The 16,076-nt window shown below is 32.5% G+C and overlaps 3 protein-coding genes across 6 annotated transcripts in view; 2 read left to right on the forward strand and 1 right to left on the reverse strand.

Moving 5' to 3' along the window:
* Positions 1–4,297, forward strand: part of pxb — a 247,864-nt gene extending 243,567 nt beyond the window's left edge. For all 4 annotated transcript variants that reach the window (XM_065365571.1, XM_065365572.1, XM_065365570.1 and 1 more), the window contains one exon: positions 1,191–4,297. In XM_065365571.1, coding sequence (XP_065221643.1) covers positions 1,191–1,722 — 532 coding nt within the window. In that variant the 3' untranslated portion in view covers positions 1,723–4,297. The remainder of the gene's footprint in view (positions 1–1,190) is intronic.
* A 1,421-nt stretch (positions 4,298–5,718) lies between these two features.
* LOC135846471 (uncharacterized) lies at positions 5,719–9,565 on the reverse strand. The gene is made up of 5 exons (XM_065365580.1): positions 8,954–9,565; positions 8,699–8,832; positions 8,504–8,586; positions 6,112–6,210; positions 5,719–6,018 (listed from the first exon to the last, which is right to left on the reverse strand). The coding sequence occupies exons 1-5, from the start codon at positions 9,095–9,097 to the stop codon at positions 5,837–5,839; spliced, it is 642 nt and encodes a 213-aa protein (XP_065221652.1). The 5' UTR covers positions 9,098–9,565; the 3' UTR covers positions 5,719–5,836.
* A 4,479-nt stretch (positions 9,566–14,044) lies between these two features.
* LOC135848978 (glucose dehydrogenase [FAD, quinone]-like) lies at positions 14,045–16,076 on the forward strand. Its single transcript, XM_065369092.1, has one exon. The coding sequence runs from the start codon at positions 14,068–14,070 to the stop codon at positions 15,916–15,918; it is 1,851 nt and encodes a 616-aa protein (XP_065225164.1). The 5' UTR covers positions 14,045–14,067; the 3' UTR covers positions 15,919–16,076.

Raw genomic sequence — 16,076 nt, forward strand, 5'->3', positions numbered from 1 at the left:
AAAAAAATAACAAAAAATTTCAAATCATCGAGTAAAGTGACCTGAGTGTCGAATTTTATGTTTTTGAATGCACTGATTTGATTTTAAAAATTGTTTGATGCCAAAATAGAAACATATCTCGCTTGTGGGGCTAGATTCTTCACACCCAGATCGCATCTGTCAAATTTTGGACTCCAGTTCTCCTATGAAAGAGTCCTGTTTTCATTTTGAAATTGATCAGTTACCAAATCAAAAACCAGCGCCTCAAAAAACATAAATTTTAACATCTATATTACATTTTCCAAAATTTTTGGGCTTTAAGTGGCTGCCCTGTGACTTGGTCAAAAGGTTTTCAGAAAGTCTGAATCAGTGCCTGTGAAAACATGTGATTCGATACTTAGGAGTCTATTTTTCGAAAATACATACTTGGGAAAAATGCAAAATGCATATGTAATAGAAGATTTTAAAAGTACATACCTATATTTAGAGATACAATCCTTAGGTAGAATTTTCCCCTAGCTCTTGGTGTTTTTTTAGAGGGGAGGGGGGAGGTGACAATCTCCCTCCCAATTTCGATCTATTACCTTCTGAGTCTCTTTTTTAAGGTATACCCAGATGCTAAGATAAAACATAAATGCAGTTTTGTTGATCTGTTCGGTTTTAGAAGTTCCATTTTTGTTTTTTTTTTTTCAAATTTGTGTGTAGTTCCTCAACCTATTAGTGGATTTCAAATTGAGATCTTCAACCAATAAAGAAGTTCAATTTCAAATTTCAAAATTTTTAAAAAATGACTTCAAATCTTCTCTCAACGCTCTACAAACCTTCACAAACGGATTTGCTGTAAATCTTACCGATTTCTCATTGAGATCCTTTCCTCAAGTTCTGGTTGGCAAAAATGACCCCTCCCCTTTCCTCTCCTCGTGAGTTCTCACCTCCTTCTGTATGTCTATGTACTCAGTCAGACACCCACGTGTTCGATATATTGCATACTCACTCCGCCGTAAATCCCAGCATATGTAGGTGTTAATTAAATTGCATACTCAGTTCGCCGTAAATGTAGCAAAAATGATGCAAAGTGACCGCAGAAGACCCTAATTTCGCTCTGAAACACTTCTTATGTGAATACATAAACACTAGTGACTTGGATATGTTGCTTTTTTTTCAAACTACTCAAATCTAATTCGCCGACTGTTTTTTTCTGTTTTGTTCAGACCTCGCAGTCTAGATCGCCGACGCGACAAAACGTGGAGGAACAAAGTCACCAATAACAACAATCCGGCCGAACCAAACGAATTCCACGAAGGCCTACTGTTGGACGCGTTATACCAGATGTATCCTAACGTGAGCATGAACCCTCACACGAATTCTGGCCGCGCGCCGCCCCGGTTACCATATATACTGCCAGTAAGCTCCAACGCTCAACAGCCAACCATCGTTAACCCGTACGAATCGGTTCCGGTATTGAATCACCTGCGTCAGCACAATCAACGTCAACATCATCATCAACAGCAATCGTTGTACGGCCACCGTCACCAATACTATCCGGCCGGCGTCGGCGTCGCAATGCGCACGCCTCAAGATAACTTCACCACTACCTTTCGCCAACAACATAAGCCCATGAGTCAAGACTCTGACTCCGGATATAGTAACAATACATCCGGCGGAAGAGGTTCCAGTAGTTCGAGAAGTAAGAACGAAACTTTGAAAAGAATATCAACCCATAGCGAGTTTCCATTGTCGTAGCTGCAGTTTCTCCTCCTGCTACATTTTTACAATACATTGTCGTACTTCTCGTATAGCTTTTTTTTCTCTCTTTATAGGACTTTTCTCATCTTATAGAGATTTTTACGTTATTCTTTTTTTTCTTTTTTAGAATTTTACGTTTTACGTTGTTTTGTTTTCATTTTCCTTTTTTTTTTTTTTTTTTTTTAATAATTACTTTTTCTATTTTGTTAACGAAGTGTTTTTATTCTTCGCGCGAATTGAATATTTTTTTTTCAAGTGTACTGCGTATACGTACACGTGTATTAATTTTTTTTCTATTTTTTATTTACACTTTCTCTCGTAAGACGATGTGTTTTTTTTTCTATGAGAAAAATTTTATTTTGTATGTTATGTATTTTTGTGGTGCGACGTTTACGTGTATGTGTGAGTGTGTGTCTGTGAATGCTTAGATGATGGCGAAATGATCGATCGTTTGTTTTACCTGGTTTAAAGTATCGTTTTGTTTATTTAATATTTCGTTTGTTATAGAAAAAAAAGGCTAAAAATTTTATGTTATGTTTTATTCAAGTACCTTTCATTTATGTACGTTGGTATTTTTTTTTAAATCAGAATTTTCTTTTTAATTTGAATATAATTATTAAACTCTTGTGCATGGGATGCCATTTTCCATCAATAATTTTAGAAATATTTTTCAAATTTTTCCCAATTAGTTTTGAAACTCTTCTCCTCCCCCCCCCCTCTTTATTGAAAATTTTAAATAACATTTCGAGTAGGTTACGTTGGAAAATATTTTAAAAATGAAAAAATATATTAAAATGGGAAAATTTGATTTATGTAAAAATGAATTAAATGCAAAAATTGAGTGAAAAAATACTAAAAATCACTTGCATAAAATTCAGTTTTGTTTGTTAAAAAACAAAAAAATCCTCGGATTTGAAAAAAAAAACCTGAAAAATCGAAAAATGCGAGAAGTATTTTCATATATCTAAAAAAAGGGAAATGTAAATTCAAACGGTTAGAAAATTGGGCGAAAAAATGAAAATAAATCGAGTGTTTGTGGACAATTTTGAAAGAATAAGATGTAGCCCTAAGATTTTTTTAAATTTTAAAAAAATAATAAGTTCTACATTTAAAACGTTTTTGTGCACCATCTAAGTTGAAAAAAAAATAGAAATTGAAAGTTGAATTTGAAAAAATGAATAAGTACTTATTTTATTGTTATTAAAATGCAAAAACAACGGTTAATTTGGAAGAATTGATGAAACCATTGAAAAATTCATTTCAAATTGGTTCAAAAAACGAAAAAAATAGCTAAAATTTGAAAAAATAAGCCCAAGAATACCTACTATTTGAAAAACTGCAGAAATAAAAAAAAAACATATTCATGTGAACATTTTTCAAAAATTTGTCAAGATATGAGAAAAAGAAAAAAAAAAATTGTGAAAAATTATCATGAAAATAAAAAGATCAAAATATGAAAAATTTAAAAAAAAACACCAAATTCAAAATTTCATTAAACTGATCAGTAGAACATTAAATAAAATCCAAGATTTTATAAAACTGTCTATGTAAAAATTGAACATTTTTTTACTGAAATTCCCGTAATATTTTTTTGGAAATTGATTGATTAAACTCAAAAAAAATTAAAAAATATTAAATTGATAAATTTCCATAAAAAATTACCAAACACGTGATTTTATGATTTAATGAGAAGATAATTTTATTTTAAATGGTGAAAAGAGAAAAATACTTTCAGGAAATATAAGAAATTTTCAAGTCCAATTTAGTTGTAAAACTGTGAAAATATAATTTTTTTGGCGAAAAATTTTTCTGGAACTTTTAAGTTCATTCAAATGTTTAAAACGTTTTGAAAGAAACGAAGAAAATTTAATCTCCAAGAATTGCAATAATCTTAAAATCTGAGAAATCGATACCCGGAAAATTTGAAATCTTAAAAAATTTACAGAACGAAATGATTCTTTGCAGAGTAAGTTTTAAACTTCCAGAGAAGATGGAAAATGAAAAATTGAAATGTGTAAATTTTTGAAAATTGTATTCAATGGGAGAAGGCAGGGCGAGGAGGGGTAAAAATTTGGGAAAATTCAAATAGGCATTGACAATTTTTTAAAGATTTCTAATCAGAGAATTTATTTTGAATAATTTTCTGAAAAAATAAATTTCAATAATAAAAAAAAATTAGAAAAAAAAACAATGCTTTTCAATTTTATTCATAAAAAGTTATTATCATTTCTAAGTTTATCAACAACGTACAGCACTTGAATAAAACACAATTTGAATTTTAAAAACTTTACTAAAAGATCATCTATATTCTATTAATACAACATTAACAATTTCGTGATGAATTATTACCTATGTGAAAATTGAAACTGATAACATAGTGATAGCTTAATCACTGCCACAAAAATAAAAAAATTCTTACTTTAAAACCTCGTCATTTAGCCATCATCGTATACTCGACTATAGACCTATAGATTTTACTTTTACGTTTAAATTTGTATATGTGTGTAAATGTGCGTACAATCATTGCATACCATTTCTTATTTTCTATTGTATAAATTGTTCTGTTCTACGATGACCTTTTTTTCTTTTTCGTTTTTTTTTTTTTGTAAAAATGTATATGTGTGATCGATTAATTTATTTTTTACTTCAAAAACTAGTCTTCTTTATATTATACGTACCATTCGCACTTTTCTTGTAGATAAAAATGAATGAAAAATTTTGATGTTTTAATAAGTGAAGATCGTACACATTAATTTATATTCGTTATGAAATAAAAATCTTGATATAATTCGAGTGTAATATGTTTCTCTTTCTTGGTTAGGTACTTGCTGCTGTATTGCTCATATTATACAACAGACAGAAAAGATATCCTAGGTATATTGACGACAAGTCGTTAGCTTTTTCTTAAATGAAATCCTCGTCGTAAAATAGTTATAAAAGAGTACACACAACACAACACCACACACACACACACACACAGTACTGTGCAGTAAGAGAAAAAAAACACAAGCAAAAGTAATAAAAATAAATTGAGCCTTGCTATTGGAAAAGTTAGAATACACCTGGGAAATTAATGCGAGGGGTTTTGAAAAGGCCAGGTTAAATTAGGAGCAATATTTAGGGTGAAGCCCCTAACGTTAGTGTTGGTTTTAAAGGGAGTAAAAGATAGGGACCAAAACTGATAATGTCAAGAAAAAGATTACGCCTCGGCATTAGAGGGTTAAAAAATTCTTTTTGACGTCACCCGAACATATAATGATGAAATATATAAGCTGTCTTCTGGTTGCTAATGTCGACTGCGATACAAATTAAGAAAAATCCCCGCTACCTTTGTGGCTCTCCAATTGGATCCACTGCTGTTGCTGGACAGGTGTAATTTTTATAAAGAATGAAAAACCACCAGTTATTTAAATTAGCTGGCTAGAATATTACGTACCTTAAGGTGTACTTAGACGAACGACTTGCAGTAACAGTACATTTAACAGCGTCTTGGAAAAATATTAAAGTTATTTATTCGCGTATTTTACGACCCCTAAAACGGTTTATGTTTTTTATTCTGCGTTATCCTTTGTGCGCGAATAAAATCTCGTAGAAGGTAGTAAAACCATCGTTTGGAATCAATTGTTTGAAATTAACGCGCAGATGTGATTTGAAATGATGAATATTGCGAGTATTCGTGGATCTGCTTCGTGAATGTGGATTTGTACGCCTATTTAATATTTTCAGAATTCAGATACTTATGTACTTGATGATAGATTTATTATTCTGAATCTGGTTAGATGAGTCGTTGAAGAACCATAGGTAGGTACTTATGATCAGTGTTTTTGGTTGCACCCTGAAGCCTATTTTTCTTTTTAGTTTTTCCCAATTTTAGAAAATATACATATAAAACAAATCAGACTTCGAATACTTGTTCCAAGGAGTATTTCCATCTATTCTTGATAAAACAAGTCCAAAATTTTTCTAGAATAAAAAAAATTAAAATTCATCAACTTCTGCAGTCGAGAAACAATGGATTTATTTTAATTTAAAAAAAAAAAAAAAAAAAAAAAAAAAATAGGACTCAGATAAAATTAAATTAAGTGAACTGAATCAAATCACGAGTGAGTCATTATAAAAATGACTGATGAGCGATGGACGAGTCTATTTGTTCACAACTGGATTGATTGATCTGCTCTAACCACGTTGGTGAAATTCCATAATTCCGAAGAATATCGTTCATGTTTTCAAATATACGATGGTAAACACGATGATCGTGAGGATCTTGATATCTGGTCATCACTGCCACACTTTCTAATAACATCGATAACACATTCTCATAAGACTTTATTACCTAGATAACAGTACCTAATTCACCTCATAAAAAAAAAACAAATCATCACTCACCGAAATGAAATGTATCAAATTCCATACAAGTCCATACAAGGGCAGCACCTTGGGGATAAATTTGTAAAAATACCGTATTCTGTGAAAGAAACCAGTCATCTGAAATCGAACCCAAAAATGTTTAAATAAACTTAGAATTTCATGATCATAAATTTTTACTGAATAATATTGCATTTCTAGCTTTAAAACTTCAAACTTCATCATGAAAACTTCGATATTTGAGAAACTTTGCATTTTTGGGTCAAAAAATTGCCAGAAATGAATTTCCCATGTCCAAAACCCCCTCCAACGACCCTTTGTACGCCTTCAAATGCGTTCTAAAGCTCAGAAACAGGTCGTCTGTCCTCCTATCTGGCCTCTTAAGGCCATGGCCGCCATGGGCCTGTACGTTTGGTCTCTCAAGGTCACTGATCTTGCTTTCCAGCCTCCCAAAGACGTCTGCCTGACTGTCTGGCCTCTTAAAGCCACTGGCATATTTGTCTAGTCTCTCATGGTTGTCTATCTGCTTGTCTGGTCTCTACAGGCCATCAATCCTTATTTCTGTCTGTCTGTCTGTCTGTCTGTCTGTCTGTCCTCTTAAGATCACTGACCAGTCTGTCTGGCCTCTCAAGGTCGCCAGGTACGATCAGGCATGATAATCCGTTCCCTCCAAGATATAAAAATGTCCCTGTCGGGTATAAAAATGCCCCAACTTTAGTCAAAGTTGTCGTTTGGGTTGCATATTCTTGCCACAGAAAGGGGCAAATTTGATTTTTTTAAATGAGTGTTTTTAAGATTTTTGCCTTAATTTAAAGCTAATACAGTGTGCGAGGGGTCGATTATTACTAATTAAACATCGCTGATTACGAAAATGTCATCCATCTTATCCCGTATTGTATTTTTAAGATTTAAACCTTGAGCTTGATTTTGAAAACGACATTTAAAAAACTTATTGTGTAATATTATTTCTTCAAATTTCTTGACAATCGTGTTCAACATTTTGTTTAATAATTTCACAAATTATAATTCTAACATAGCCGAAAAAAATTATTTTTTTTTAATTTCTAAAAAAAAGCTTTTTACTTTTTTTTTTGATTAATTTTTTTTAATTTTCATATTTTTGATCAAAACGACAAAAAACTGAAACACTGCCGAATATTATTTTATGAAAACAAAAGACAAAAAAAATTATATTTTTAAAGGGCGAAAAAAATAATTTAAAAAAATCAAAAATGGTTTATTTTAAAAAACTAAAAAAAATAGTGGACCAAAAAAAAAGTTGGCAAATCGAACTATTCCTCTAAATTTTAATTTTTAAAAAAATAAAAAACTCACAAGAAATCTGAAACATAATTTCTAAAATTGAAAAAAAAATGTCGAGTAAAAAATAATGAGAGAATTGAAAAAAAAAATGGGTAAGTGCGTATGCATCAATGAAAAACAAAACCGAATTTAGAAACATGATTCATACAAAATCAAAAAAGTACGATAGAAATACTCAATTTCATGGTACAAATCTTGAGAAATCGTGATTTTGGGAACATTAAGAGTGCATTTTGTCAACAAAAGAAGTACATAGGTACCTAACAACAAGTATCGCGGGTAGAAAAATTACGTAGGGCGTCCAAAATGTACCACCTGAATAACCTGACCAAATTTCAGGTGCTGAATTTAATTTCTTGTTATTTGGGAATTTATTTAAAAATTCAAATTTGTCTAGCCTGTTTCCCTTGAAAAATTCAAAACTTGATCAAATTGAATATAAAATCCGAAATTTGGTTCAAACACTTTTTTTGACTTCTAGAATCGATTGAAGGTGGTTTTAGGCTATTCTAATATTTTCGGCGGATTTTCAGATTTTCTGAAATCTCATATAATATATACCTATCGACTTTGTGACCCACTAGATTAATTCAGAAATAAACTCGCCGAATTTGTTTTCGCCAATTTAAATCTATAATTAATTTTGATCATTTTTTTCAAGCACTGAAAATTTTAAAAAGTTCCTAAAAAGATTGAAACCAGTACTAATCAATTAAAGAGGTCAAAATTTCATATTTTTTTATAGAAAATTTTGCATTTCAACCTGTAGAAATGGATTTTGAAAAATTGTGCCTATTAAATCGATCGAAAAAGACGCAAAGAATGCATTCGATTTCAGGCATGTTGCTATAAATTTCGTTTTGCTACTTATTCATAGAAATTTTTCCAAAAATGAAAAAATTAACCAAATTTGACTTTTTGAAAATTCACCGAAAATCAAAAAATGAAATTTTACATCTGAAATTTGATCTATAGAGGTGCATTTTTGGATGCTGTTTCAATTTTTCCTGGTATTATTGATGTTCCAAAAAAATTGCTATCGTTATAAGGATACTTTTTTATACTTCAATAATCAATACTTAGTACTTACACATATTGTAATCGAAAACATATTTTCCTATATCCGAGTCCAGAATGTGGACATCGCCATTCCATTCAACGAACATTTGAGTACTGAAAAAAGTGAATTTTAAAAAATACATAATATAATTATTTCGTCACCCCTTCTCTAACTTGAGCAATGAGCATACAGCATACTACTGAATTAAATTAGCTGAGTACTCACAAATGATCTTTGAATCTAGTTACGACGGTCGTTTTTTGTGACCCTCCGCCATGGATTTCGTTGGATTGGCACTCGGTGTATTTCCACGGGGAGTACTGGCCCAGTATCCAGTGAGTGTACCATCTGCCTTGAATCTTATAGGTAAGGTAAGGTCGTATACGTGATAAGATATTAATTTTAAAAAAAAATACCGGGCACAGAGAAAAGAAAAGTAGGTATTTTAAAGCCAATTGATGGGCATAGGTATGTACTTACATCCCAAGGAGTCGAACTCAATGAACTATTGATTGGCTGTTCAGGACACGATCCCCAAAAACTTCCAAATTTATCCATTTCTGAATCCCCATTTCGAATCAGAGTGAATACTGTACAAATCATCAGTCCAAATTTGATAAGCATTCTCAACTCGCGTAAAATAATGATAATAAGTAAGAATAAAACAATAAATATTAAGTAAATAAACAACGATCAGTTTTCGATGAAACACAACACACGCGAATTTAATCGATAGATTCTCTGAAATACTCGTGGGTTACGAGTGTATTTCCTGTGAAACTTATTAAAACACTCAAAAGTCAAAATAATTTATCCAAGTTTTCCTGTTTCATGTTTATTTATGCACTAATACTTTGCTCTATAATTACAGTAGGTACCTACTTGTACCCAACGCCTAAAATTACATCGTGTTTACGTAAATAAATATACATCGATTTAATTAATAAAACGATTAAACGAACAAACAAAGTGACAATTTTCAGTTCATGCTCTACAGATGGTCATAAATCGAATCGAAACGCATCGTTTGTTCACGCGTTCCAAGTATTCATTATCTGAGTCGGAATTTTCCGAGCAAAATAAATTTTTCGTAGTTGATTTTAAATCGTGAGTTGTCGTTTAACAATGAAAATGAAAATGATCCTCATATATCTACGTACGAGTATCTGCAAACTCGAATACATATTGCTTAATTGACTCGCAAAAATACCTATACCTGTAGGTATGGTAGGTACCTATCTATAATGTACATAATCGGTTTACATGTTTTGACAGTGAATTAGAAGAGAATGAAATGAGAAGGGTCAATTTTTAGATTGACACCTCGAGTATGTTTTTTTAACCAACATTATTTTTTTTATTGATAAGTACCTAAATAATTATGCTAGTCAAAAAAACACACTCGAGGTGATCACCTGTAAGAAAAGAACTAGATTTTCAGCTGCCCAAATTAATTTCCACACCTTCTAGACAAATACAAAATTGCACTGGAGGCTCCATAATGGCTCGAAATGATATAATTTAGATCGGGAGAGTTTTTTGGTTCGCTTTTACTTTCGAACATTTCAATCGAAAAATGGACGTTTTCAGAAAATGTTACCCAGAGACTTGGAGCAGGTATGTTTTTACAGACCATTTCATTGTTGCAATAAAATACATTCGAATTGGGAATTTTTCACTTAGGTACAAAATATTCAAGAGCCAAACTTATTTCCATAATTTTTCGGTTGCTCTGGATCCTCCAACACAGAATTCCTTCATAAAAAACACAATTTAAAAAAAAATTACGCACAATCTTACCAACGCAAAAAATGTATTGGGTCTACCTATCGATTAAAATTTTTTTCAACTCTTTTCATCACTATAAGAATACAATGTAGGTATTTACAAAAATACCTACGTTTAACGTAACTAGTCATTATTGAACTAAATTGCACGAAAATCCAACTAGCCGAAGGAAATGAGAGATTAAACACGCGATGTTTAAGGAAAACCTCCCACTGTAACAATTCTCTCATCACTTAACTACATATCTATTCGTACCTACCTGTCTGTAGTTACCAATTTGAATGGAGCGTGTCGCATGTGACCATTTTTGCAAAAAAATATGATTACAGTATTTATTAGCTATGAAGACATTGTTAATACATAGTAACATATCGTTTCGAAGAACCAAATTTGCAAGTTTGTGCAAAAATCTTCATCGCTTTACCTGTAATTACGATTGTCGTAAGAAGATATTGTTAATAATGACTCAATTTTTGTCGTTTTAGCATTAAATAATCAGTTACCATTAATTACTTCGTCGTACCTATATATTTTTTTTAATGAAAAAAAGAGAGATATAGGTATCTGGTCGTAGACTGGGGAAGTGAGGGGTGCAGTTTTCCTCTTTCCAAATTTAGGCCCACTTTGACGGAAATGAGTAAAAAATCAACGATTTTTAATTTTTTTGATGGTACCTACAGTATATTGCAGCATACTACCTACTCGTATTTATATAATGTATTTTGAGTTGAGTTGATAGGTACTCATTTGCCTGCCTCTAGACATGAATTTCAGTGTGACCCAAAAGGAGGGTAAAGGTTTCTAAAATGGTGCGAAGATTCAATTTTTTTGATAAAAAATTTAAAACAAGGGGAAAATGGCAAATTTGGTTCCAATTTAGGTTGATGTTCTAAAAAAAGAAACATTGATCAAAATTGACCACTCTAAGAACGGAAAAAATTGTTTTTCGTATTTTTAAATGACTTCAACCAATAAAAACTTCCAAAAATTTCCATAGATGACCCTTAATAGAGTGTTCATGCAACATCCTTACGAGCGAGGTTAGAAAACTGCCGAAGATAGAAATTTTAAATTAAAGTTGCAATTTCACCACTTTTAAAAGGGTTGGGGTAAGATGGTGATCTGAAAATTTGATCACAGTGGACTCAAATCTTACGTAACAATATCAATTGATCAGTTTTAAAATCTGATCGAGGAAAGGATCTTTTCACCCTTCTCACTCAGCGATGCTCTTCTGAAAATGGTAATGGGTATTTCAATACTCTGAGTGATTGAAAGAGCTAAGCTGCTTCCCTCTTGAGTCTTGATGGCCAATATCAGGTAATGGATATTGAGGACAGTATTTAAAATTTCAATTTTTAATGGAACTGATTATAGTATTGAAAAATTCCAAGGTTACTTTTACTATTAATGTCCTCCAACACCCACGCAACCAGTTGATTACCTAAAATTTTGCGACATGTGGTAAAAAATTCTGAAACGGACACCGGTTCGATCAGTCGTATCTATACCTAGTTGGATTTAACATAGTCAACTGCCCTTCGTTTCCAGTTTTCATTTACCTACTCGCACATTTTTTGCATTTGTTGGGTGATTACGTACAAAGGTATGATTTCAATTTTTGTACAATAATTTATTAAAAATATTATAACTTAGAATGTCAGAGTTAGATTGTGATGAAATATTGATTTTAGAGCTTACCTAATAATGCCTGTAAAGATCCTGGAATTTTTTTTTTTTTTTTTGGAACACAAAGTGAATGGATTTATTGACTTACTTATAGTGTTTGGAATTGTCAAAAAATTTGAAAATGTCGTTCGAAATTCCATTTTTGAGGCAATCTGGAGCTTCTACCAAAGATTGGATTTTCCCCCTAGCAATTTTAAATGGTTCCAGAACACGTTGTATTTAATCAACTGATGGCTGAAAAAGTACCTTGATAATCTTATCATAAGTTCGAAATTCTGAATCGATTAAAGCTGATGAATTGTACGAGTACCTAAATCTAAAGCAACGATTTAGAAAGTGTTTTTAAACATTTTTTTTTACAATTTAAAAATGATTACCCAAGTATCCATATTGTAACTCTTGAAAAATTATGAAGTGTTGCTGAAGGCTCTAAATGAACTAGAAAATTGTTGGAATTTATTGCAGAGGGGTGGAAACAGAGAAATAGAATTTTTGAAATCACGAAGTTTCTCACTCTTTTAGAGAATTTTTTGCAAAAGTGGAGATTTTTTTATTACCTATTTAATGTTTTGGTGAGATTCCAAACTTGTGAAAAAGAAATTTTTCAAACTACTACTTCGATTTTTTTTACCTGCCCTAATTAATTTACAATGTTGGACTTGGGATTAAATTTTTATAGCTATCGAAGTCTGTGTATTACAACATTTTGAGGGGAGGGCCCGGTGGCTTTAAGTATTTTTTTTTATGAAATTATCAAGGTTTTTATGGGCGATTTCCTCCTTTTTCAAAAATTCACCAAAAATCAAAAAATCAACTTTGTCAGGTCATTTGGTTCTGAATTTGAAAAGGACAACATGATCTTTCAGCGAGTTAAATCTCAGCTCAATCGATGACTGATTTTAAAAATTCACTGATGTGAATACGAAATAATTTTCTTAGAGATTGTCATGTTACCAATTGTTTTTTTTCTTAAATTTTTTTTTTAATCCATTGAGAAAGATTTTTGAACTTTATTCAAAAAGACCAATCTTTTCAAAATTTTGCATCATTTTAGCCACAGAATTATCAAAAATGATACAAATACCTTATAATGTTATGAAAGAGGCATTCCAACCAACAGAATTTTTTTTGAACCGGATGAATCTAAATTCTGAATTAAAAGGGCATGCAAAAATACATCAAAAGCCAAACCTTGAGGTGCTTAAGTGGATTTTTTGATCTTTGGTGAATTTTCAAGAGTGAAATTGGGTTCAAAAAAATTTGAAAAAATCAAAATTTCACCAAATTGACCTGCAGATTTGAAACTTGGTATGTAGCTTATTTTTGACGGCACGAATCGATTGGAATCGGTTTAGAGCTCTTTTGAGCAGTTCAGAGCCTGCAGCAGCTTTTTGGAAGCTGGAATTTTTTTCACTCAATGATGTTGAGAGACTGAAATTTAATTTATAACCCAATTGCAATGTGCTGTTGTTGATTGAAGATGGTTTCAAACCCATCCTGAAGCCTTTAACTATATTTTGAGAATTCCAAAATTTTAAAAAATGCCATAAAAACGGTTCCAACGAACTTTATTAAAATTTCTAGAACCAAACGTGCCAGGAGGTTACAAAGTAGTTGAAAACCAGAGAAACCGCCTTCAATCGACTCACCATGTTAAAATAGAAGTGTAAAGTAAAGTGTAGCTTTCTAACATCATTAGAGACAATTTTGTGGGAATTTTAACTTTCAAAATTTTTTTCGAGGCTTCGGAACTGCTCAAAACGACTTGAAATAGTTTCCAATCGATTTTCAAAAATTTACCAAAAATCGAAAAATGCATTTTAGCTCCTAAAATTTTGGCCGGTCATGTTTTTTTGTATGCTCTGTCGATTCAGCTTGGTGGCACTTTCGATAAAGTAATTTTCCATCTGGTTAAGATACCTCTTTCTTGATATTGAAAGAGCATATTGATCAAGAAGCAGCATAATTGTATCAATGGGTTGAAAAGGATCTAAAAATTTATTCGACAAATTTCTTTTGAACTGATGAATACTTAATATTGAAGACTGAAAAAAAAGCCTATTGTAATACCAGCTATATGTTTCAGGTAGGTATTCTACTTCCATCCACACATCAGAATGACAGCCCTCAACGGAACCCATCCAAACAGCGTAAGCTTGGGAATTTCTCAATTTCTACTTTCTCAACTACTGTCAACTTTAGTATACTCATACTACGATATCTACACCACTTACCCAAACGATCGAAGCGCAGATATCCTCCAATCAAACGAGGAATTTGATTTCATCGTCGTTGGAGCAGGTTCGGCAGGATCCGCATTGGCAAACCGTTTGAGCGAAAATAGCTCCTGGAAAGTTTTACTAATCGAAGCAGGGCCTGATCCACCTTATGAATCTGATATCCCAGCTATATTCTTCTCGCTTCAACATACAAAATATGATTGGAAGTATAGTGTGGAAAAATCTACGGAAAGTTGCCGAAGTGTAGTAGACAACGAGGGTTATTGGCCTCGAGGTAAATTAATGGGAGGATGCAGCTCGATAAATGGAAATATTTACGTTCGAGGCAATGCCAAAGATTACGATAACTGGGAAAAGATGGGAAACCCTGGTTGGAATTACGAAAGCGTTCTAAAATATTTCAAGAAGTTAGAATTTGCCAATTCGGAGGCTATGGAAAAGGAGGCTCACGGATACGATGGTTATATCAATGTGGAAGAGTTTCCAGATGGTGATTTACTTGATAATACTTACAATAGAGAGTTACTGGTGAAATTTTACAACGAATTGGGATATCCTTATGTGAAAGATATGAATGCGAAGCAGAGATCTGGAATCACCTCATTTCCAGGTACTGTGAAAAATGGCGTTAGACAGAATACTGCCAAAGCTTACCTGGCTCCTATTAAAGATAGAAAGAACCTATCAGTAATGAAAGAAACCATGGTCACTAAAGTATTAATCGATAATAATAAAAAAGCTTACGGTGTCGAAGTATTTCGAAACAACATTTATAAGAATATAATCGCCAAGAAGGAAGTCATTTTATCCGCAGGAGCAATCAACTCACCCCAGCTTCTCTTACTTTCAGGAGTCGGTCCTCAAGATCATCTAAAACAGTTTAATATTCCAGTCATCAGTGATTTGAAAGTCGGTTACAATTTACAAGATCATTTATTCATGCTCAATTCTCTGGCAAAAGTTACTTCGAGAAAATCCAAACAAGTAAATCCACTCGACTTAATGTATTCGTTTTTGACAGACAAGACTGAACTGGGATCTGTGACCGTTTTGAACACAATGGCATTCATCGACACACTGAATACGACCAATGATTATCCGGATATTCAAGTACATCACGTTAGTCATCCGCTGAAAAGTGACTCTTTAGGAGGGCTTTTGAAAAGTATGAATTATCCGGATAAACTTGTCGAAAAATATGAAAAAGAAAACGAGAAACATGCTTTGCTTCAGTTCCTACCAACTTTACTAAGACCGCAAAGTCGAGGCAGAGTAATGCTAAAAAGTAACGACCCATTCGATCCACCAAAAATCATCTCAGGTTATTTGACCAAATCCGAAGACGTAGTAACTCTTACACGAGGTGTAAAACTTATCCACGATCTAGCGAGCACTGAAGCCTTCAAATCGTGCTGCGAATTCGTCGAAATTCAACCAGTGATGAACGAGTGCAAAGATTTGAATAAATTATCAGATGGGTATTTCGAATGCCTTATTCGTAACTTTGCCAATAGTGTGTATCATCCTGTGGGTACTTGTAAAATGGGTCCTACTAGCGATAAAGATGCTGTCGTAGATGCCAGACTTAGAGTATACGGAGTGCAAGGGTTAAGGGTGGTTGACGCTTCGATAATGCCCCAGATAACTAGTGGAAATACCAATATTCCTACGATTATGATTGCTGAGAAGGCTGCAGATATGATAAAGGAAGATTGGCCTGGTAATTAAAGTTGAGCTGAATTCCGGAGAAGATAATGGATTCCTGATTTTTCCTCGACAAATGGGCTCGTTTGGTTGAAAATTTGGAATTTTGTAATTTTTTTCTCAGGTTGGGTGTACCTATTTGTAGTTTTATATTCGCAAAAAATAAAATGTTGAAAATTGTC

This window comes from Planococcus citri, chromosome 5, assembly GCF_950023065.1.
Source record: "Planococcus citri chromosome 5, ihPlaCitr1.1, whole genome shotgun sequence".
Classification (NCBI taxonomy): domain Eukaryota; kingdom Metazoa; phylum Arthropoda; class Insecta; order Hemiptera; family Pseudococcidae; genus Planococcus; species Planococcus citri.

Bases quoted from the DNA above. Each gene is read 5' to 3' on its own strand.
- LOC135846471 (XM_065365580.1), bottom strand. From the start codon at position 9,097: ATGCTTATCAAATTTGGACTGATGATTTGTACAGTATTCACTCTGATT. The intron at 8,587-8,698 runs GTGAGTACTCAG...CACTTTTTTCAG, and splicing joins ACTAGATTCAAAGATCATTT to TACTCAAATGTTCGTTGAAT. The intron at 6,019-6,111 runs GTGAGTGATGAT...CGATGTTATTAG, and splicing joins ATTTGATACATTTCATTTCG to AAAGTGTGGCAGTGATGACC.
- LOC135848978 (XM_065369092.1), top strand. From the start codon at position 14,068: ATGACAGCCCTCAACGGAACCCATCCAAACAGCGTAAGCTTGGGAATT.